The following is a 17,389-nucleotide window of genomic DNA, read 5'->3' on the forward strand; positions in this document are numbered from 1 at the left end:
ACACCCCCACACACCCACACACCCACCCACACACCCACACACCCACACACCCACCCACACACACACCCACACACACACCCACACACACACACACACACACACACACACACACACACACACACACACACACACACACACACTTCCTGGTTAGCGGCCATGCTTTTTGTTTGTAAGCCCTGCCTAAAACTGACGATTAAAAGCCAAGATTGTGGCGGAAACGGAAAAGAGGCATCCAGGTGGCCACAGTGACTTGATTGGTATGTTTTCTATTGTACAAATCGGACAGTACAGATTCTATTTAAAGTAAACCTGGGAGATCATAAAGGCAAAGATGTAGGATCCTACAGAGGCTTTTCCGGCCCCACTCCATACCTCTGTTTCGGTGAAGGGACACCCGCGCTGCGCAGGACGTGCAGACAGTCGCAATAGCACTGAGCCTACGCCCTGGCTCAGCGTCTCTGCACGAACTGGAAAATTGGGTATTGCCATTTGCCACATTCACACTCAATTTGATTAAAAAACAAAACTGCTGCCCCGTTTGCATCTAAAGACTGTACCATCTATTTTTGATTGGCCAGTCACTCGCCAATTTTACCATTCCATGTATCATGGGGCCAACAGATTTTGAATCCTATGAACAGATTAAGCAAAGACAGATGGTCCGCAACTTGGCTTTGTTTTGTTGGATACGTCCATAATAAAGTCTCTATATCAGTGGACAATTTGTGGACCGTCTGTCTTTGCTTATTCCCGTTTCGATTGGAGTCTCCATGGTCCAGCACTGTCCAGTGCCAGGGGTCCAAGCAGTATCACCATTTCATCTATGAACAGATTGCTGTATGCAGGCAAGTCCTTGTACTACATGGAAGTGGTAAAATTGTCCATTTATTTGCCCATCAAAAATGAACGTGTGTAACAGGCTGAAATCCAGGCCTTTGTTTGTGTTAGATCATCTGAAAGAGGAATTTCCTAATTATTACTTTGTTGTATCTTCGCAGGCTGTTCCCATGGGGTTGAGCTCCTAAGCTCTGTGAGCTCTATCTCCTCCCCAGGATATCCAAATGGATATGTTGCAGGTCTGAATTGTTCCTGGACTTTTATCTCTGCTTCCCCATCCAACGTCATCAAAGTCGTCATCGAAGATCTGTCTATAGCACACTCTGTAAACTGCACCACAGACTCTCTGTCCATTTACCAGGAACAGAAGAACACCAGAACGTTGCTGGGTAGGTGGCACTGGCAGCACAACAAGCCAGGATGTAATGGGTGGCTAATGTGTGGATAAAGGATCTAACAGTTATGAAATAGTCATTTTTGGTTTTGTAATTTATACAATTTTTTCTAATATCTCAGAATTAGATTTATTCACCAAGTGCAATATAGGTTGTATCTGGAATTGGTTTTGGCACATACAGGGTCGGTGATGGAACAGCAGGGCCGGGCCAAGGCATAGGCTGGAGAGGCTCCAGCCTCAGGGCGCAGTGTAGGAGGGGGCGCAGAATTCATTCAGCTGTCATTCCTAATTGTGTTTGAAGCAGAAAGAAATAAGAAAAGGGGATACCTGGCAGTGACTGCAAGCCAGATAACTAGATATTAAGGTGTTGGGGAGGTTGTGGGCCCTGTGGCGCCTCTTAGTCTAATAGCAATCAGTGTGTGATGGCTGGGGTGGCAGGGATGGAGGGGCACACTTTGGTGTCTCTGCCTTGGGTGCTGGAGGACCTTGTCCCGGCTCTGTGGAACAGTATAACATACAGGTCGGTAGAGTAGAATGCAAATAGAAAAGGCATGGACAATACACATAACAGCATTTCAGTAGCAACAGAAGTAGGACCAGAGGGGTAGTCTGAGTGCTGATTTTAAGCGGAGCTGCCATCTGAGGCATTCACACTACACAGTGAGTCAGGTGCTATGCAGGCTGTCAATGTCCGTGTGCTGCGGGGTGCAGTCCACTGGTGGACCAGGAGCGAGAGCGAGGCACCGGCATGATTGGTTGGGATCTAGGAGGAAGGTGGTTGGCCTTCACTGCCAAGAAGTATCAATATGAAGCCACACATCTTCAGGAATTACTTGGAGACCGGAGTACTTCTGTGGCCTTCCAACGACTCAAAGGCCTTTTTGACATTAAAGTCGTAAGCTGCAATGGGGACCTGGCGGTGGAACGAGGGTATGCAGACAGGAACGGAAAGGGATCCAGTGTAAGTGTCTGCTGTTGTGCGCATGCGCAGGAGCGCTTGGTGTGCAAAAGATAGAGGGGCAGCAGGCAAGGCTTCCCAAGATGCCGGCAGCTGTCCGTGACAATGACTGGAGCATGCAGTGTGCAGAGGATTGGTGAGCAGCGGAGAAGACCTCCCAAGAGGCCAGTGGCTGTGTTTCTAGTGCCTGTAATTGTAATGGGCCTAAAGTCTAGTATTGTTTACAAAAAAAAAATGCATGGACTGGATTTTGGAATTTTTCCACACACTTCAAAAGTGGTGATGTACAGTATATCTCTGCAGGTAAAATGTGCGGCTCCCTCTCCTCGAAAGAAACTTATGTGAGCCACGGGTCAAACGTCGGAGTGGCCTTTATCTCCTCCAGGGAAGGAGCGTACAGCAGGAGGGGATTTGTGCTCACGTCCTGGATATATGGAGAGGAAGGTAATATTATTGAGTGTCAATGTATACTGTGCCCATTTACTGTATACTGTTTCCAAGTTGAGCTGTGATTTTCTGGCTGGATTAGTATTCCACTCAGCCTTTTCCACTTTTGCCAGTTAGTGGCCGCACTAGTAAAGTATCGTGGTTGCAATACTTCACCGCAGCGGCCGGCATTTAAAGGAGCGCGCGCATTGCTATGAAACATGTGTAACTGAGGCAGGCATGCCACGCTGTGTAGAGTGCAGCCTTGGATTTAGCTTGTGGTGCTGTTAGGGATCAGCCCCTCTTCCTTCTCTAATAAACAATGCCAGTTGCATGACTTCTGAGCTGATGCTCTGTATCTAATATTTTACCTTACTGGCCCAGAATGAGAATTTAAATGTGGTCTCACTCCGCTAGCTACATGCCTGTTGCCACTCAAAAACAACTAAAGCCAAAAGCTCTGTTTTAGGCTCCCTGCACACTGCAAATCCGTTTTCCGATTCCGATTCCGATTCCGTTTCCGATTCCGTTTCCGATTTTCCTTGAATACATTCAACAGAAAAACGGATCAAAAAACGCAGCATGCAGTTAAGATTAAAAATCTGAATCGGAATCGGATGTAAAAACAGATTAAAAAGCGGAATCGGAATCTGAAATGCATGCAGTGTGCAAGAGGCCTCACAGCCAGGCATCTGGTATTGTTTGTAAGGGAATGAAGATGGCAGCCTTTGTATTCATCTCACTTCAGCTGCCATTTAAAGTAAAATGAAACCTGAGACAACGATAGCACAAGGATTACAGGGAGCTTGAGGAAGCCCCAGGTAAGTAGAAATCCGTTAGCTCCCTCCATGTCAGTCTGGTCCCCTCCGTTATGCCGCTGTGAAGTCTGCGATCCATTCGCATTGTGGACCATTGTGCTATCCAGTCATGCTCCTGTCTTAACAAACTGTGCATGTGCAGAATGCTCCCAGCTACGTGAGCTTGATCCATGCAGTGGCGTCCCTACAATAGAGCGCAGGGGGGCGGGGCGCACCGGGTGTCAGACACCCAGGGGGTGTCGCCACGACCCCCCACAGCAGCACAATCGGAGGGGGAAGCAGGGCTAGAAGGAGAGGCTGTGGAGGCAGCGGTGGGGAGGGGGGAAATATCCCCCCCCTCCCTCACCTGGGACCCCTCCTTCTGCCTCTCTCTCCCCCTCCAGGAAAGCGGCGATAAGTGCAGGGCGGCCGGAGGCAGGGCCGCGCCTGGGCGAGTGCTGTGGTGTGGGTGCATTGCACCCAGGCGCCGGGCTGTGCTTGCCCCCAGTCTGGTCTTCACCGGTGCCCTCTGCCTCCCCCTCGGTCGCCGCTCTCTCCCCCTGGCCGCCTGCAGCATCAGACCTCATCAGCGGGCGACCAGATAGACGGGCGCCGGCGCTAGGACCTAGCGGACATCGCTCATGCGGAAGTGACATCACTTCCGCATAGCGGTGCGCCCGCCGCCCGCTCTAAGGTCGGGTCGTCCACTGATAGAGAGGTCTGCTGCTGCTGGAAGGTGAGGGGTCCCTGTCACTCACCCTCTACCTAGCCTGGGGGCACCTGTCACTCACTGGGGTCCCTGTCACTCACTACCTACCTAGCCTGGGGGCACCTGTCACTCACTGGGGGTCCCTGTCACTCACTACCTACCTAGCCTGGGGGCACCTGTCACTCACTGGGGGCACCTGTCACTCACTACCTACCTAGCCTGGGGGCACCTGTCACTCACTGGGGGTCCCTGTCACCCACTACCTACCTAGCCTGGGGGCACCTGTCACTCACTGGGGGCACCTGTCACTCACTACCTACCTAGCCTGGGGGCACCTGTCACTCACTGGGGGTCCCTGTCACTCACTACCTACCTAGCCTGGGGGCACCTGTCACTCACTGGGGGCACCTGTCACTCACTACCTACCTAGCCTGGGGGCACCTGTCACCCACTACCTACCTAGCCTGGGGGCACCTGTCACTCACTGGGGGCACCTGTCTCTCACTACCTACCTAGCCTGGGGGCACCTGTCACTCACTGGGGGTCCCTGTCACTCACTACTTACCTAGCCTGGGGGCACCTGTCACTCACTGGGGGTCCCTGTCACTCACTACCTACCTAGCCTGGGGGCACCTGTCACTCACTGGGGGTCCCTGTCACTCACTACCTACCTAGCCTGGGGGCACCTGTCACTTACTGGGGGTCCCTGTCACCCACTACCTACCTAGCCTGGGGGCACCTGTCACTCACTGGGGGTCCCTGTCACTCACTACCTACCTAGCATGGGGGCACCTGTCACTCACTGGGGGTCCCTGTCACTCACTACTTAACTAGCCTGGGGGCACCTGTCACTCACTGGGGGTCCCTTTCACTCACTACCTACCTAGCCTGGGGGTCCCTGTCACTCACTACCTACCTAGCCTGGGGGCACCTGTCACTTACTGGGGGTCCCTGTCACCCACTACTTACCTAGCCTGGGGGCACCTGTCACTCACTGGGGGTCCCTGTCACTCACTACCTACCTAGCCTGGGGGCACCTGTCACTTACTGGGGGTCCCTGTCACTCACTACCTACCTAGCCTGGGGGCACCTGTCACTCACTACCTACCTAGCCTGGGGGCACCTGTCACTCACTGGGGGTCCCTGTCACTCACTACCTACCTAGCCTGGGGGCACCTGTAACTCACTGGGGGCACCTGTCACTCACTACCTACCTAGCCTGGGGGCACCTGTCACTCACTGGGAGTCCCTGCCACTCACTACCTACCTAGCCTGGGGGCACCTGTCACTCACTGGGGGCACCTGTCACTCACTACCTACCTAGCCTGGGGGCACCTGTCACTCACTGCCTAGCTAGCCTGGGGGCACCTGTCACTCACTGGGGGTCCCTGTCACTCTCTACCTAGCTAGCCTGGGGGCACCTGTCACTCACTGGGGGGTCCCTGTCACTCACTACCTACCTAGCCTGGGGGCACCTGTCACTCAATGGAGGTCCCTGTCACTCACTACCTAGCTAGCCTGGGGGCACCTGTCACTCACTGGGGGTCCCTGTCACTCACTACCTAGCTAGCCTGGGGGCACCTGTCACTCACTGGGGGGTCCCTGTCACTCACTACCTAGCTAGCCTGGGGGCACCTGTCACTCACTGGGGGGTCCCTGTCACTCACTACCTACCTAGCCTGGGGGCACCTGTCACTCACTACCTAAAGGGCTCCCTGTCACTCACTACCTAAAGGGCTCCCTGTCACTCACTACCTTAAGGGGGTCCCTGTCACTCACTACCTAAAGGGGGTCCAGGCTGGCTACATATACTGGGGACACTGGCTGTTTGTCATTATGTGCATTTACTGGTGAAAAGCTGTCTCTTATTATGTGCATTTGCTGGTGAAAAGCTGTCTCTTATTATGTGCATTTACTGGTGAAAAACGGTTTCTTATTATGTGCATTTACTGGTGAAAAGCGGTTTCTTATTATGTGCATTTACTGGTGAAAAGTGGTCTCTTATTATGTGCATTTACTGGTGAAAAGCGGTTTCTTATTATGTGCATTTACTGGTGAAAAGCGGTCTCTTATTATGTGCATTTACTGGTGAAAAGCGGTCTCCTATTATGTGCATTTACTGGTGAAAAGCGGTCTCTTATTATGTGCATTTACTGGTGAAAAGCGGCTTCTTATTATGCGCATTTACTGGTGAAAGGCTGTCTGTCATTACGTGCATTTACTGGTGAAACGCTGTCTCTTATGTGCATTTAGTGGGGAAATTTTGTCAGTAAAAATAATCTTTTGTCCGTAAATTTTTAGGTATTTGTCAGTAAAAAATAACGTGAAAGGTTGGCAACACTGGCAGGCTGTGTGGCGCAACGGGAAAGATACAGGCAGCCCACCTCACACTTGGGCTTGGCGGGGGGAGGAGCCGACGATAGCGAGCGAGAGTAGGGTGGCCGCAGGCAGCCATAAATACGCAGTGTGTGACTGTGTCGCACTCGCAGAGCCTCTCAGCCTGAATCAGTCCAGAGACTCGCAGGCAGCCAAAGCCAGCCAGAAGCAAGCCCATGGAAGAGGGGTAGGAATGGAGTATCGCATGCATGCGTAAAGAGGTGGAAGGTGTGGGTGTGATGAGGCAGGACATGGGTGTGGTTATGTGGTTGGGCGCGGTTAATTTAACCACTCCCATAGGCGCCAGAGAAAATCTTGCACCCAGGTGCCAGGCACCCCAGGCTCTCACCCCTGGGCGTATGGACAATTACTTACTTGATTTCCGCGTTCCAAGCGTGGAGCGCAGCGTCATGATGACGTTACAGGTCTCCGTCTTCAATGCCGCCCACTGTGCTTCCTGATTAGCGGAAGCACAGTGGGCGGCATTGGAGGCGGAGACCTGTAACGTCATGACACTTGGATCTCCCCACCACTACCTCCACAGCCCCTCCATCTAGCCCTGCTTCCCCCTCCTGGGGCACCTACACAGGGGGCAACTATACTAGCTTACTGGGGGCAACTATACTAGCCATACTGGGGGCAACTATACCAGCTATACTGGGGGCAACTATACTAGCCATACTGGGGGCAACTATACTAGCCATACTGGGGGCAACTATACTGCGTCTATCAAAAAAGGGCGCCTGGAAAAAAGGGCGCGGGGTATAGCCGAAATTTTAAGTTTTAATGCAAAACCATATTTATCTTTTAAGGGGTTGTAAACGAAAATTTAGTGCTAAATAGGTTAAATAAACGGAAATGAAATGGCAAAATACCGTCTATAACAACAAACGAATTCTGAAAAGAAACGTCAAATAGCGTCTATAACAAAAACGATATTTACACTTGTATTAAGCATAGCAATGCAATGGTAGGTTTTACAGATATTTTACTGTAATTATACCTAACTGTAGGCTCACACAGATCTCTCCCTATCCCTATCCCTAACCCCTAGACCCCTCTTTGTTTAAATATATATAATTTAATAAATTGTATATATTACATATATTGTGCTGTAACTATACCTAACCTTACTCTCACACAGTGCCCTCCCTGTACCTATCCCTAACCCCTAGACCCCCCTGGTGGTGCCTAACCCTAAGAACCCACTGGTGGTGCCTAACCCTAAGACCCCCCTGGTGGTGCCTAACCCTAAGAACCCCCTGGTGGTGCCTAACCCTAAGAACCCCCTGGTGGTGCCTAACCCTAAGACCCCCCTGGTGGTGCCTAACCCTAAGACCCCCCTGTTGGTGCCTAACCCTAAGACCCCCCTGGTGGTGCCTAACCCTAAAACCCCCCTGGTTGTGCCTAACCCTAAGACCCCCCTGGTGGTGCCTAACCCTAAGACCCCCCTGATTGTGTATATTATACTGTAACTATACCTAACCCTCCCTGTACCTATCCCTAACCCCTAGACCCCCCTGGTAATGCCTAAACCTAACCATCCCCACCGCACAAACACCCTAAACACATATAAACAATAATATATTTAATCCTTAAAATTCTTCTCTACAAATAACATGAATAAAATAATTTATATATTTGTAATAGAATAAATAGCCTTAAAATAGCCATAAAATCACGTATACATTAATATTATAAATAGAGAAAAGTATATATAAATATATACAATACAATAGATAGCCTTACAAGCATTAGAAATCTTAAAATAACAGTAACATTAAAAGCGATATTTTAGTAACTATAATCAACACATTATAAGTGTGAAAACAAACTTAAAATAACAGTAATATTAAAAGCGATATTTTAGTAACTATAATCAACGCATTATCAGTGTAAAAACAAAGTTAATACCAAAAGCAATGTATTTCTAATACAATAAGGTTGAAAACGGTATTTACGCATTATACATATGAAAACTAATTTTTAAATGATGAAAGAAGTGTAAACGAAAATTTAGTTGTTATACCTTTGTAAGCGAAATTTTTAAACTAAATAATAAGTAAGAACTGATATAAGCGAAAATTAAAAACGAAAAAATAAGTATAACACAAACTCAAAACGAACTTGTAAACGATATTTGTTATAAACCTTATTCTGTAAACGAAAACTTTTGTTAACACGATCCCTTTAACCGCTATTTCTCGGGCGCCCTTTTTTCCTGTCGGGCGCCGAATAGCCGATATTTTGCATTGCATTCTATGGCGGCGCCCTTTTTGTCCACTTTCCCTGTGCGCCCTTTTTTACTAGCCCGATACTGGGGGCAACTAAACTATACCAGCTATACTGGGGGCAACTAAACTATACCAGCTATACTGGGGGCAACTAAACTATACTAGCTATACTGGGGGCAACCAAACTATACTAGCTATACTGGCTGGGGCAACTATCCTAGCTATACTGGGGGCAGCTATCCTGGCTGGGGGGCAACTATACTAGCTATACTGGCTGGGGGCAACTATACTGGCTGGGGGCAACTATACTAGCTGTACTGGCTGGGGGCAACTATACTAGCTATACTGTCTGGGGGCAACTACACTAGCTATACTGGCTGGGGCGACCATACTAGCTATACTGGGACAACTATACTAACTTCATTGGGGGCAACTAGCTACACTGGGGGCAACTGTACTAGCTATACTGGGGGCAGCTATACTGGGGGCAACTATATTACCTACACTAAGGGCAACTATACTAGGTATTTTGGGGGCAACTATACTAGCTATACTGGGGCCGCTATTCTGGAGGGGGAAGAGAGAGGCAGAAGGAGGGGTCCCAGGTGAGGGAGGGGGGGGATATGTCCCCCCTCCCCACCGCTGCCTCTACAGCTCCTCCATCTAGCCCTGCTTCCCCCTCCTGGGGGTACAGCCTCCATATCACTCCTATCCCGGGTTCACTTTAAATTAGTTAGCTCCGCCCTCATCTGGTCATGGCCATGCCCATTTTCCACCCGCAATTTATAGCCACGCCCATTTTTTTTGGGGGGGGGGTGTCTTTTAATACCCAGCACCGGGTGTCAAATGCCCTAGGTACGCCACTGGATCCATGCATGCGCAGTTGCATACCTCCCAACTTTTTGAGATAAGAAAGAGAGACACTTGAGCCACACCCCTGCCACACCCCTAATCACACCCCTGCCACACCCCTAGTCACGTATACCATAAAAATTTAATGAGAAAATGTTTTTATAATTCAAACCACACTGGTCCTTTCTATTCTTGTTCATATTCCTTAATATTAACACATGAAAATAAGAAATATATCAAGGATGCAAATAACATTTAGAGTCAGTTAAGGGTTTTTTTTTTTTTTTTTTTTTTTCTGTAGAAAAACACATATATTTACATAGATTTGTAAATCAGTCCTGAAAGGGGGACAGAGGGACGGGGTTCCCAAAGGACAGTCCCTCTGAAAGAGGGACAGTTGGGATATATGCAGTAGTTCAAAACTGGCTCAGTCAGGGACTTAAATGGGGAGGGTAGCTGCTGACAGACTACAGGGGGCTTGAGAAAACCTCGGCTAAGTGTAAATCCTTTTACTTTCATTGTCTCAGATACACTTTAATTTGAAAAATGCTTAGCACCAGGCTCACATACTGTGTTAATGGGGCACAGTTATTCATAACGCTTCCTCTTCATGCCACCACACTGCATGGAGGCAGAGCATGACTATGCAAGCCCGCCGCTTCCAGAAGTCCAAGTTTATATGTGTGTAATGTCATAAAGTCACACCTGGAAGTGGTGAATCTATCTTTACAAGCTGTGTGAATAGATCCAGCTCCTGGGTAGAGCATACTGATCATAAACCTTCCTCCCGCAGAGCACATGGAAGTGCAGCAACATTTAGCAGCAGAATGAGAGTTATTGTAGCTAAAATGACACCTAGTCCTTAGCCCAACAGAATAACACACTTTAGACTATCCTCTGGAACCAGGCCCGGATTTACATCACAGTAGCCTATAGGCACAGCTGTCTTGGCACCTTAGACTTCACCCTCCATGAACCTACAAACACCAGCCAAACCGCACTGCAAGTGTGCTGGCTGGCCCAGCTGTCACTCCTCCCTTACTTCCCTTGCCCACCATAGGTAGCTACAGGTGCCCCTTAGTATTAGATAGCCAGAGGTACCCTCAATATTAAGTAGCTAGAGGTGCCCCTGACTGAAGGGAGCTCTCGTCAGTGGAATGCCGAGAGTACTCTGCAGAGGGAAGGAGGGAGGGAGGCGCTCAAGGAGAGGAGTCAGCCGCCTTTCCATCATCGGGCGCCTGTAGGCATGTGCCTACAGTGCCTTATGGTAAATCCGGCCTTGTCTGGAACTAATGCTGTTTTCACAGCATTCACGCAGCTTGATATGCTGCAATGCACCACCTACAGCAGTGATGGCTAACCTTGGCACTCCAGCTGTGATGGAACTACAAGTCCCATGAGGCATTGCAATACTCTGACAGCTCTAAGCATAAATTGGGGAGGCAGATGCATGATGGGATTTGTAGTTTTGTCACAGCTGGAGTGCCAAGGTTAGCCATCACTGACCTACAGTATGTGGATTCCAAACAGCAGTCAATGTGCGAAATTGTAACACATTGCAAGCAGTGCATTACCGCAAAAACCGCACACTTTTCATTGAGTGTATGCAATGCAACGTGCAGATAACACGTGACTCCGCTCCGCTTACCCCTTGCTTTGCGTCCCTCATGCTACAGGGAATGCAACGTGAATGCAAATCGGATGCAAACTATGCACTAATCACTTACCTAAATAAATGGTATGAAAACTGATGCACATGAATACAGCTAGCCACAAGTAGAAAGAGTCTAGTATTAGGAGTCCATGCTCAGATGACTGGTGCTTAGATTCAGACTGTGCACAGTGTAGAAAAATCTATGTGTGGGGTTATACTGAGAGGATCGCTGTCATCTTTCATTTCAGTGCTTGGAAACCTTTCAATCTTTTGCAGGCAGACAATTTTCAGATGAGAATAGTGACGTTTCCAACAGCGCTCAGGAAAGCTGCGATGACAGGATTGAAACCGCAGAGGGCGGCGTTATTACGTCTCCTGGCTACCCCGAGGAATACTCTAACAATCTGAGGTACAGCTCCCATAACCAATTTGTGACATACAGAACTAACCAGAAGCGTCACTAGAGTTGGTGTCACGCGGCGCGGAAACTCGTGGCGTTACCCCATGAGCCTCCAACCTCACCAGGCTAAACGCAACTAATACTTTTTTTTTTTTTGTATACTTACATAGCCTTACTCCACTCTCCCTTAGAACTTTATGTCACCTCCACTGGTGACATATGGTGGGGTTCACACCTACTGCACCCCCATAGTAACGCTAATGGAACTAACAGACCTCTACAGTGAATTGGCTACAGATCATCACTTTAGGGGATATTCAGCACTTCAGTTCTCTGCTGCCATAAACCGATGGCAAAGAAACAAAAAGCATATCCTTTTTATGTTTTCAGACTGATACTCTAAGGCCAGATCCACACTAGAAGTGCTTTTCTGAGTGCTTTGTAATTGATTAGCGCTTTTGAAAACATTTCTCCAATCCACTTTCATTAAAATCACGGTAAAAATTGCATAAAAAAATCGGTGTTTTTATTTTTTTGGACGTACACAATCGCAGCGTTTTTTTTTTTTTTACCGTGATTTTAATGAAAGTGGGATACATTTTTTAAAAGCGCTCAGAACACAGCAATTGCACCATGATTCCTCTGCGATTCGACAAGTGAAAGGGTGCGATTGTGGCGCATTTGCAATGGGATATAAGAAACGGGCTAGAAAATATTTTAAATTGATGAATCCTGGAGAAATCACATAGCGATGCAATTGCTAGACGAAATTTTCCTGTGGGAATATACTTTTTAGGAGGCTGATTGCACAAAAAATGCAGCAGGTATGATGAATGCCATCAGGGCAAATTGCATTGCAAATGCAGCACGCTAATGGAAACTTCCCTGCCTAGTTTCCACTATTTCAAAATGTACCTCGCGTTTTGTCCGATCGGATCGCAAAATGCACTCAGTGAGGAAAAACCCCTTTGGGGCATATTGATAAACTTCTGATCCGCTAGCATTTGTCATTCCCCATCTTTAAAATGAGTTCACTCCCTTAAAGAGAACCCGAGGTGGGGTTCTAAGAATATCTGCACACAGAGGCTGGGTCTGCCTATACTGCCCAGCCTCTGTTGCTATCTCAATCCCCCCTAAGTTCCCCCTGCGCTCTGCTATGCCCTCATAAATCACAGTCGCGCTGTCGACACGCAGCAGGCTGTTTTTACACCTCTGTACTGTCACTCTCGCCGCTCCCTCCACCTCCTGCATAGCTCCGGTCCCCGCCCGCGTCGCTTCCCTCCAATCAGCGGGGGATTGAGATAGCACCAGAGGCTGGGCAGTATAAGCAGACCCAGCCTCTGTGTGCAGTTATCATTCTTACCACCTTGGGTTCTCTTTAAGATCAAGTTATTTTATAAAGAGGCATTATGATATTATGCGCAGGTGACCGTTTCATCAATCACCTGTCGTAATTATCCTAAAGTTCCATCAGAAATTCCATTCCCTTGGATGGACAACCTTGATTGTTCAGCAGTAAAGAAATGTGGTCATCCGCTACTCAGCTTAGCGGCCTATTGTCCGTCCGATTCAATAATCAAATCGGATGGAAATCTGTGCCACCAAGAGCATGCTCGATCGACAATGTGACCAATTTTGTGCCAAAGTTGGACAGTATATTGATTGGACATGCTTTAAGATGTCATGCTGTTGTGGTTGATCGGGTGCATGGCAGTAACAGCGAGCGATATGGGGATGAATGACGAACGCGATGAAACCCCTGATGCTTTTCCCCCTAGTTTATATATGTGCTCCCCATGTGTGCATTTATAACCTGTCCTATATCACCCACTGCACGGTGCCCTTCAGTCTTCCATTTCCCACTCCTTGCACTTCACATACTGCTGGCATATGGCGCGTGTAAGGTGATGTCACACTCGACAGGTAATGTATAAAGGCGCACATGGAGGGCACATATAAGACACTAGGGAGACAGTGTCAAGGCGGTGGATGCCGCAGCCAACAGATTTCTCTCTAAGAGATTCGATCAGAGAGAGATCTCTATTGGTTGAATCTGCCCATCATTGCTAGATTAGTATCAGAAACAGAATCAGAAATATTTTAATCGCCAAGCACGAATGGATCGTGCCCGGAATTGTGTGTTTTACATACAATTGCTCAGCGTAGATAGATGGGAAGTATAGATAGACTGCAGGACACTGTTGCGAACATAGTTTACACTATTCGATCTGACTGCTGCAGTTTTAAGCGGGGTGAAAAGTGCGCTAAAGGTGGGATGGCCTGGAGGGAGTTAAATTGGCTGACAGCAGAGGGGAAATAGGAGTTTCTATGCCTTTGAAGTTCTGGTGGAGATGGCCGAAACCTGCAGACTGAAGAATCGGTGGTCATGGTGTGAGGGGTCGCTGGCAATCCTCAGTATGTATGTATGGCTACGTCTAAAGGTGAGACTGATAATCAGTGGTACGTGGCTCATTGACTTTCATTGAACTTCAAGTGCCAAAGGTGGTCAAGGTTGTGGACAGGTGATTCATTGACTCAAACACCACCGTCCTCCATTACACCCTATACAGCATCCTCCACTTTTAAAGCATACCTGAAGTATGGATTGGGGGAAGTTAGATACTTCAGTCATTGAAAGTTTGATGTTTCACAGGCTTGCCACACCTTCATAGATCTCATAATTCCAGTGAAGGGTCTCTTCATCTTCTGGCCTTGCTCCTGGCCATGGTCAAGTACATCCGGACTGAGCAAGTAAAGTCCACACATGCCCAGTAGAATGAAGCCACCACTCATGCACAGCTTTATTGCATGAGCACTTCGTTCTGCTGGGCATGCGCAGACCTTATTCGCCCAGCCCGCATATGCTTGTCCATGGCTTCACTTGCAGTCAGAAGAAACCTGTTCCACTCACTTTCAGTGGATAGATATAGAGCATACATGTCAAACTCTGGCCCGTGGGCCAAATCTGGTCCTCTGAGCCATTAAATTTGACCCTCAAGTGGTTTCCCCACTTTGCATTCTGTTTGGCCCACTCTAGACCACCAGGGAAGCTATATTGGAGGTGAAGCCCTAGATCACCAGGGAAGCCATTTGTGTGAGGTATATGGAAAGCACTAAACACTAGTGAACTGTATAGGGGAAGGTGGGGGGCACTAGAACAATAGGGAACTGTTTAGGGGAGGGAGGACCACTAGACACCGAGGAACTGTATAGGAGTTGAAGGGGGGCCATTAAACACCAGGGAACTTTATAAGGAAGGTAGGTGGCCAGTAGACATTGAGGTTGGCCCGTGACTTGGTCTCAGTGTTCAGTTTTGGCCCACTTTGTATTTGAGTTTGACACCCCTTAACTTTTTATTATTATTCAGGTTAAATGTGTCTAATATTGTGTGTGAATAACAGGTGATGAGGCTGATTAGCCACTGTCTTTAGTGAAATAGCAGCACCTTACAGCCATGGAGTTTTCTGGCAGCTATAGAAATTGGTCCTTGACTGGGGTAACTAGAGGGGAGCAGCCGCTGTGACTACTGGGGGGCCCCGAGCTGTGGGGGCCCCAACTACTAACCTTCCCTTCCTCTGAGACAGGGGACTACTTCAGATCAGGAGTGTTTGTGGCCACACTTGTTATGGGTGTGAAGATCATGTTGGCCGCACTTGTTTTATGACCCTTGTGAGATCAGAATTCGCACACCGCCTTTGCGGTGTGTGATTCGCATACAATGTATTTAATAGGAAATTCGCATGTGTTTTCATATGTGAATTTTACCGCGAATTTGCAGGCGTTTTCGCATAAAATCAATGTAAAAGCACACAGGCACTGACATGGTTAAATTCGCATACTTACTAACATATGCGAAAACGCCCGCAAATGCGTGGTACAATTCGCATCCGCGTGCAAATTTGTTTTGCGGTTTCCACGACTAATTCGCACCGCACAAGTGGAAACGGGCCCTTAGTAGAGCAGTGGCTGGATAGTGTAATGGTTAAGGGCTCTGCCTCTGACACAGGAGACCTGGGTTCAAATCTCGGCTCTGCCTGTTCAGTAAGCCAACACCTATTTCAGTAAGGAGTTTCTTGGGCAAGTCTCTTTAACACTGCTACGGCCTACTGAGTGCGCTCTAGTGGCTGCCTTGCAAGCGCTTTGAGTCCGACAGGAGAAAGGCGCTACACAAATACTGCCATTATTATTATTATTATTATTATTAGTAATGTTTTGCTAAAAGTCTCATACTTGCGAAAATATAGAAAATTTAGCAAAAATGCAAGTGAAGCTAAAATGGGCACATTTGCCCATCACTGAGAGCTGTGGGGGAATTGTAAAGGCAGCTTATGGTGGAGGTGTTTGGGAGAGGGGGGGGCGGGGTTAGAGAGTGAGGACATGATCTGCAGCGTGGTAATTACTTATAGACCAGAGAGTCCGGTGGGAGGTGTGGGGTATTTTGGGTGGGGGGCTGGATACAGGTAGATACAGAAATATAGCTAAATTTAGTTATGTCCACTTTCTGATATGCAGTATGTCGGGTGTGTGAGCCACATCAGAGGCCGATGAGAATTAGGAGTTTGCAGGCAGAAAATCAGATTCCCTCCTTCAAGCCAATCATTCACTTCTTCGTTTGCAGGTGTGTGTGGAGGATAATCGGCCCCCTGGGAAGTGTGGTGCGATTGGATATCGATCATCTCAGCCTCAGAATGGAGCAGCCTGGATGCGAGGATGTTCTGCTGGTGTATGAGGGCATTGGCGAGCACAGAACTCTCTTAAGTAATTCACAATTAGACTTCTACCCTTACACTGGGAATAGCATCTGTGTGCAACGAGGTGGAGAGAATCCCACCATAGAATCTTTTTTAAAGGTCAGCTGAAGTGAGAGGCTGGATTCATAGTGGTCCACTGCATAAGGGACACATTATGAGTGTGAACTGCAATGGAGACTGGACATAATACAAAGCCTGCAGGCAGTGAGTTATGGTAACACAATCTATTACAATGCAGTACTGTGAACAGCCCCAATGCAACTGACCACTTTGCACTAGCCCAGAGGGATATGGAGGCTGCCATATTTATTTCCTTTTAAACAATGCACATTGCCTGGCTGTCCTGCTGATATTCTCTACTTTAAAATTTGCCAAGTCCAGGAGATCTACCCCCCAGTCATGAACAGCCCCCAGGTACAAGTGCCTCCAGTATAGGTAGCTACCGTAAGTATAGGTCCCTTCAGCATAGGTAGCTGGGTACAGGTCCCTTCAGCATAGGTAGCTGGGTACAGGTCCCTTCAGCATAGGTAGCTGGGTACAGGTCCCTTCAGCGTAGGTAGCTGGGTACAGGTCTCTTCAGCGTAGGTAGCTGGGTACAGGTCCCTTCAGCGTAGGTAGCTGGGTACAGGTGCCTTCAGCGTAGGTAGCTGGGTACAGGTGCCTTCAGCGTAGGTAGCTGAGTACAGGTCCCTTCAGCATAGGTAGCTGGGTACAGGTCCCTTCAGCATAGGTAGCTGGGTACAGGTGCCTTCAGCATAGGTAGCTGGGTGCAGGTGCCTTCAGCATAGGTAGCTGGGTACAGGTCCCTTCAGCATAGGTAGCTGGGTACAGGTGCCTTTAGCATAGGTAGGTAGGGATAGGTGCCTTTAGCATAGGTAGGTAGTGATGGGTGCTTTTAGCATCGGTAGGTAGGGATGGGTGCTTTTAGCATAGGTAGGTAGGGACGGGTGCTTTTAGCATAGGTAGGTAGGGATGGGTGCTTTTAGCATAGGTAGGTA

The 17,389-nt window shown here is 48.3% G+C and overlaps 1 protein-coding gene across 1 annotated transcript in view; it reads left to right on the top strand.

The window, feature by feature from the left end:
- OVCH1 (ovochymase 1) overlaps positions 1-17,389 on the top strand; it is a 237,084-nt gene that overhangs the window by 180,050 nt on the left and 39,645 nt on the right. Inside the window, exons 16-19 of the mRNA XM_068273718.1 lie at positions 999-1,226; positions 2,496-2,636; positions 11,517-11,649; positions 16,259-16,398. Coding sequence (XP_068129819.1) covers positions 999-1,226; positions 2,496-2,636; positions 11,517-11,649; positions 16,259-16,398 — 642 coding nt within the window. The remainder of the gene's footprint in view (positions 1-998; positions 1,227-2,495; positions 2,637-11,516; positions 11,650-16,258; positions 16,399-17,389) is intronic.

The sequence above is a fragment of the Hyperolius riggenbachi genome, chromosome 3 (genome assembly GCF_040937935.1).
Source record: "Hyperolius riggenbachi isolate aHypRig1 chromosome 3, aHypRig1.pri, whole genome shotgun sequence".
NCBI classification, from domain to species: Eukaryota; Metazoa; Chordata; class Amphibia; order Anura; family Hyperoliidae; genus Hyperolius; species Hyperolius riggenbachi.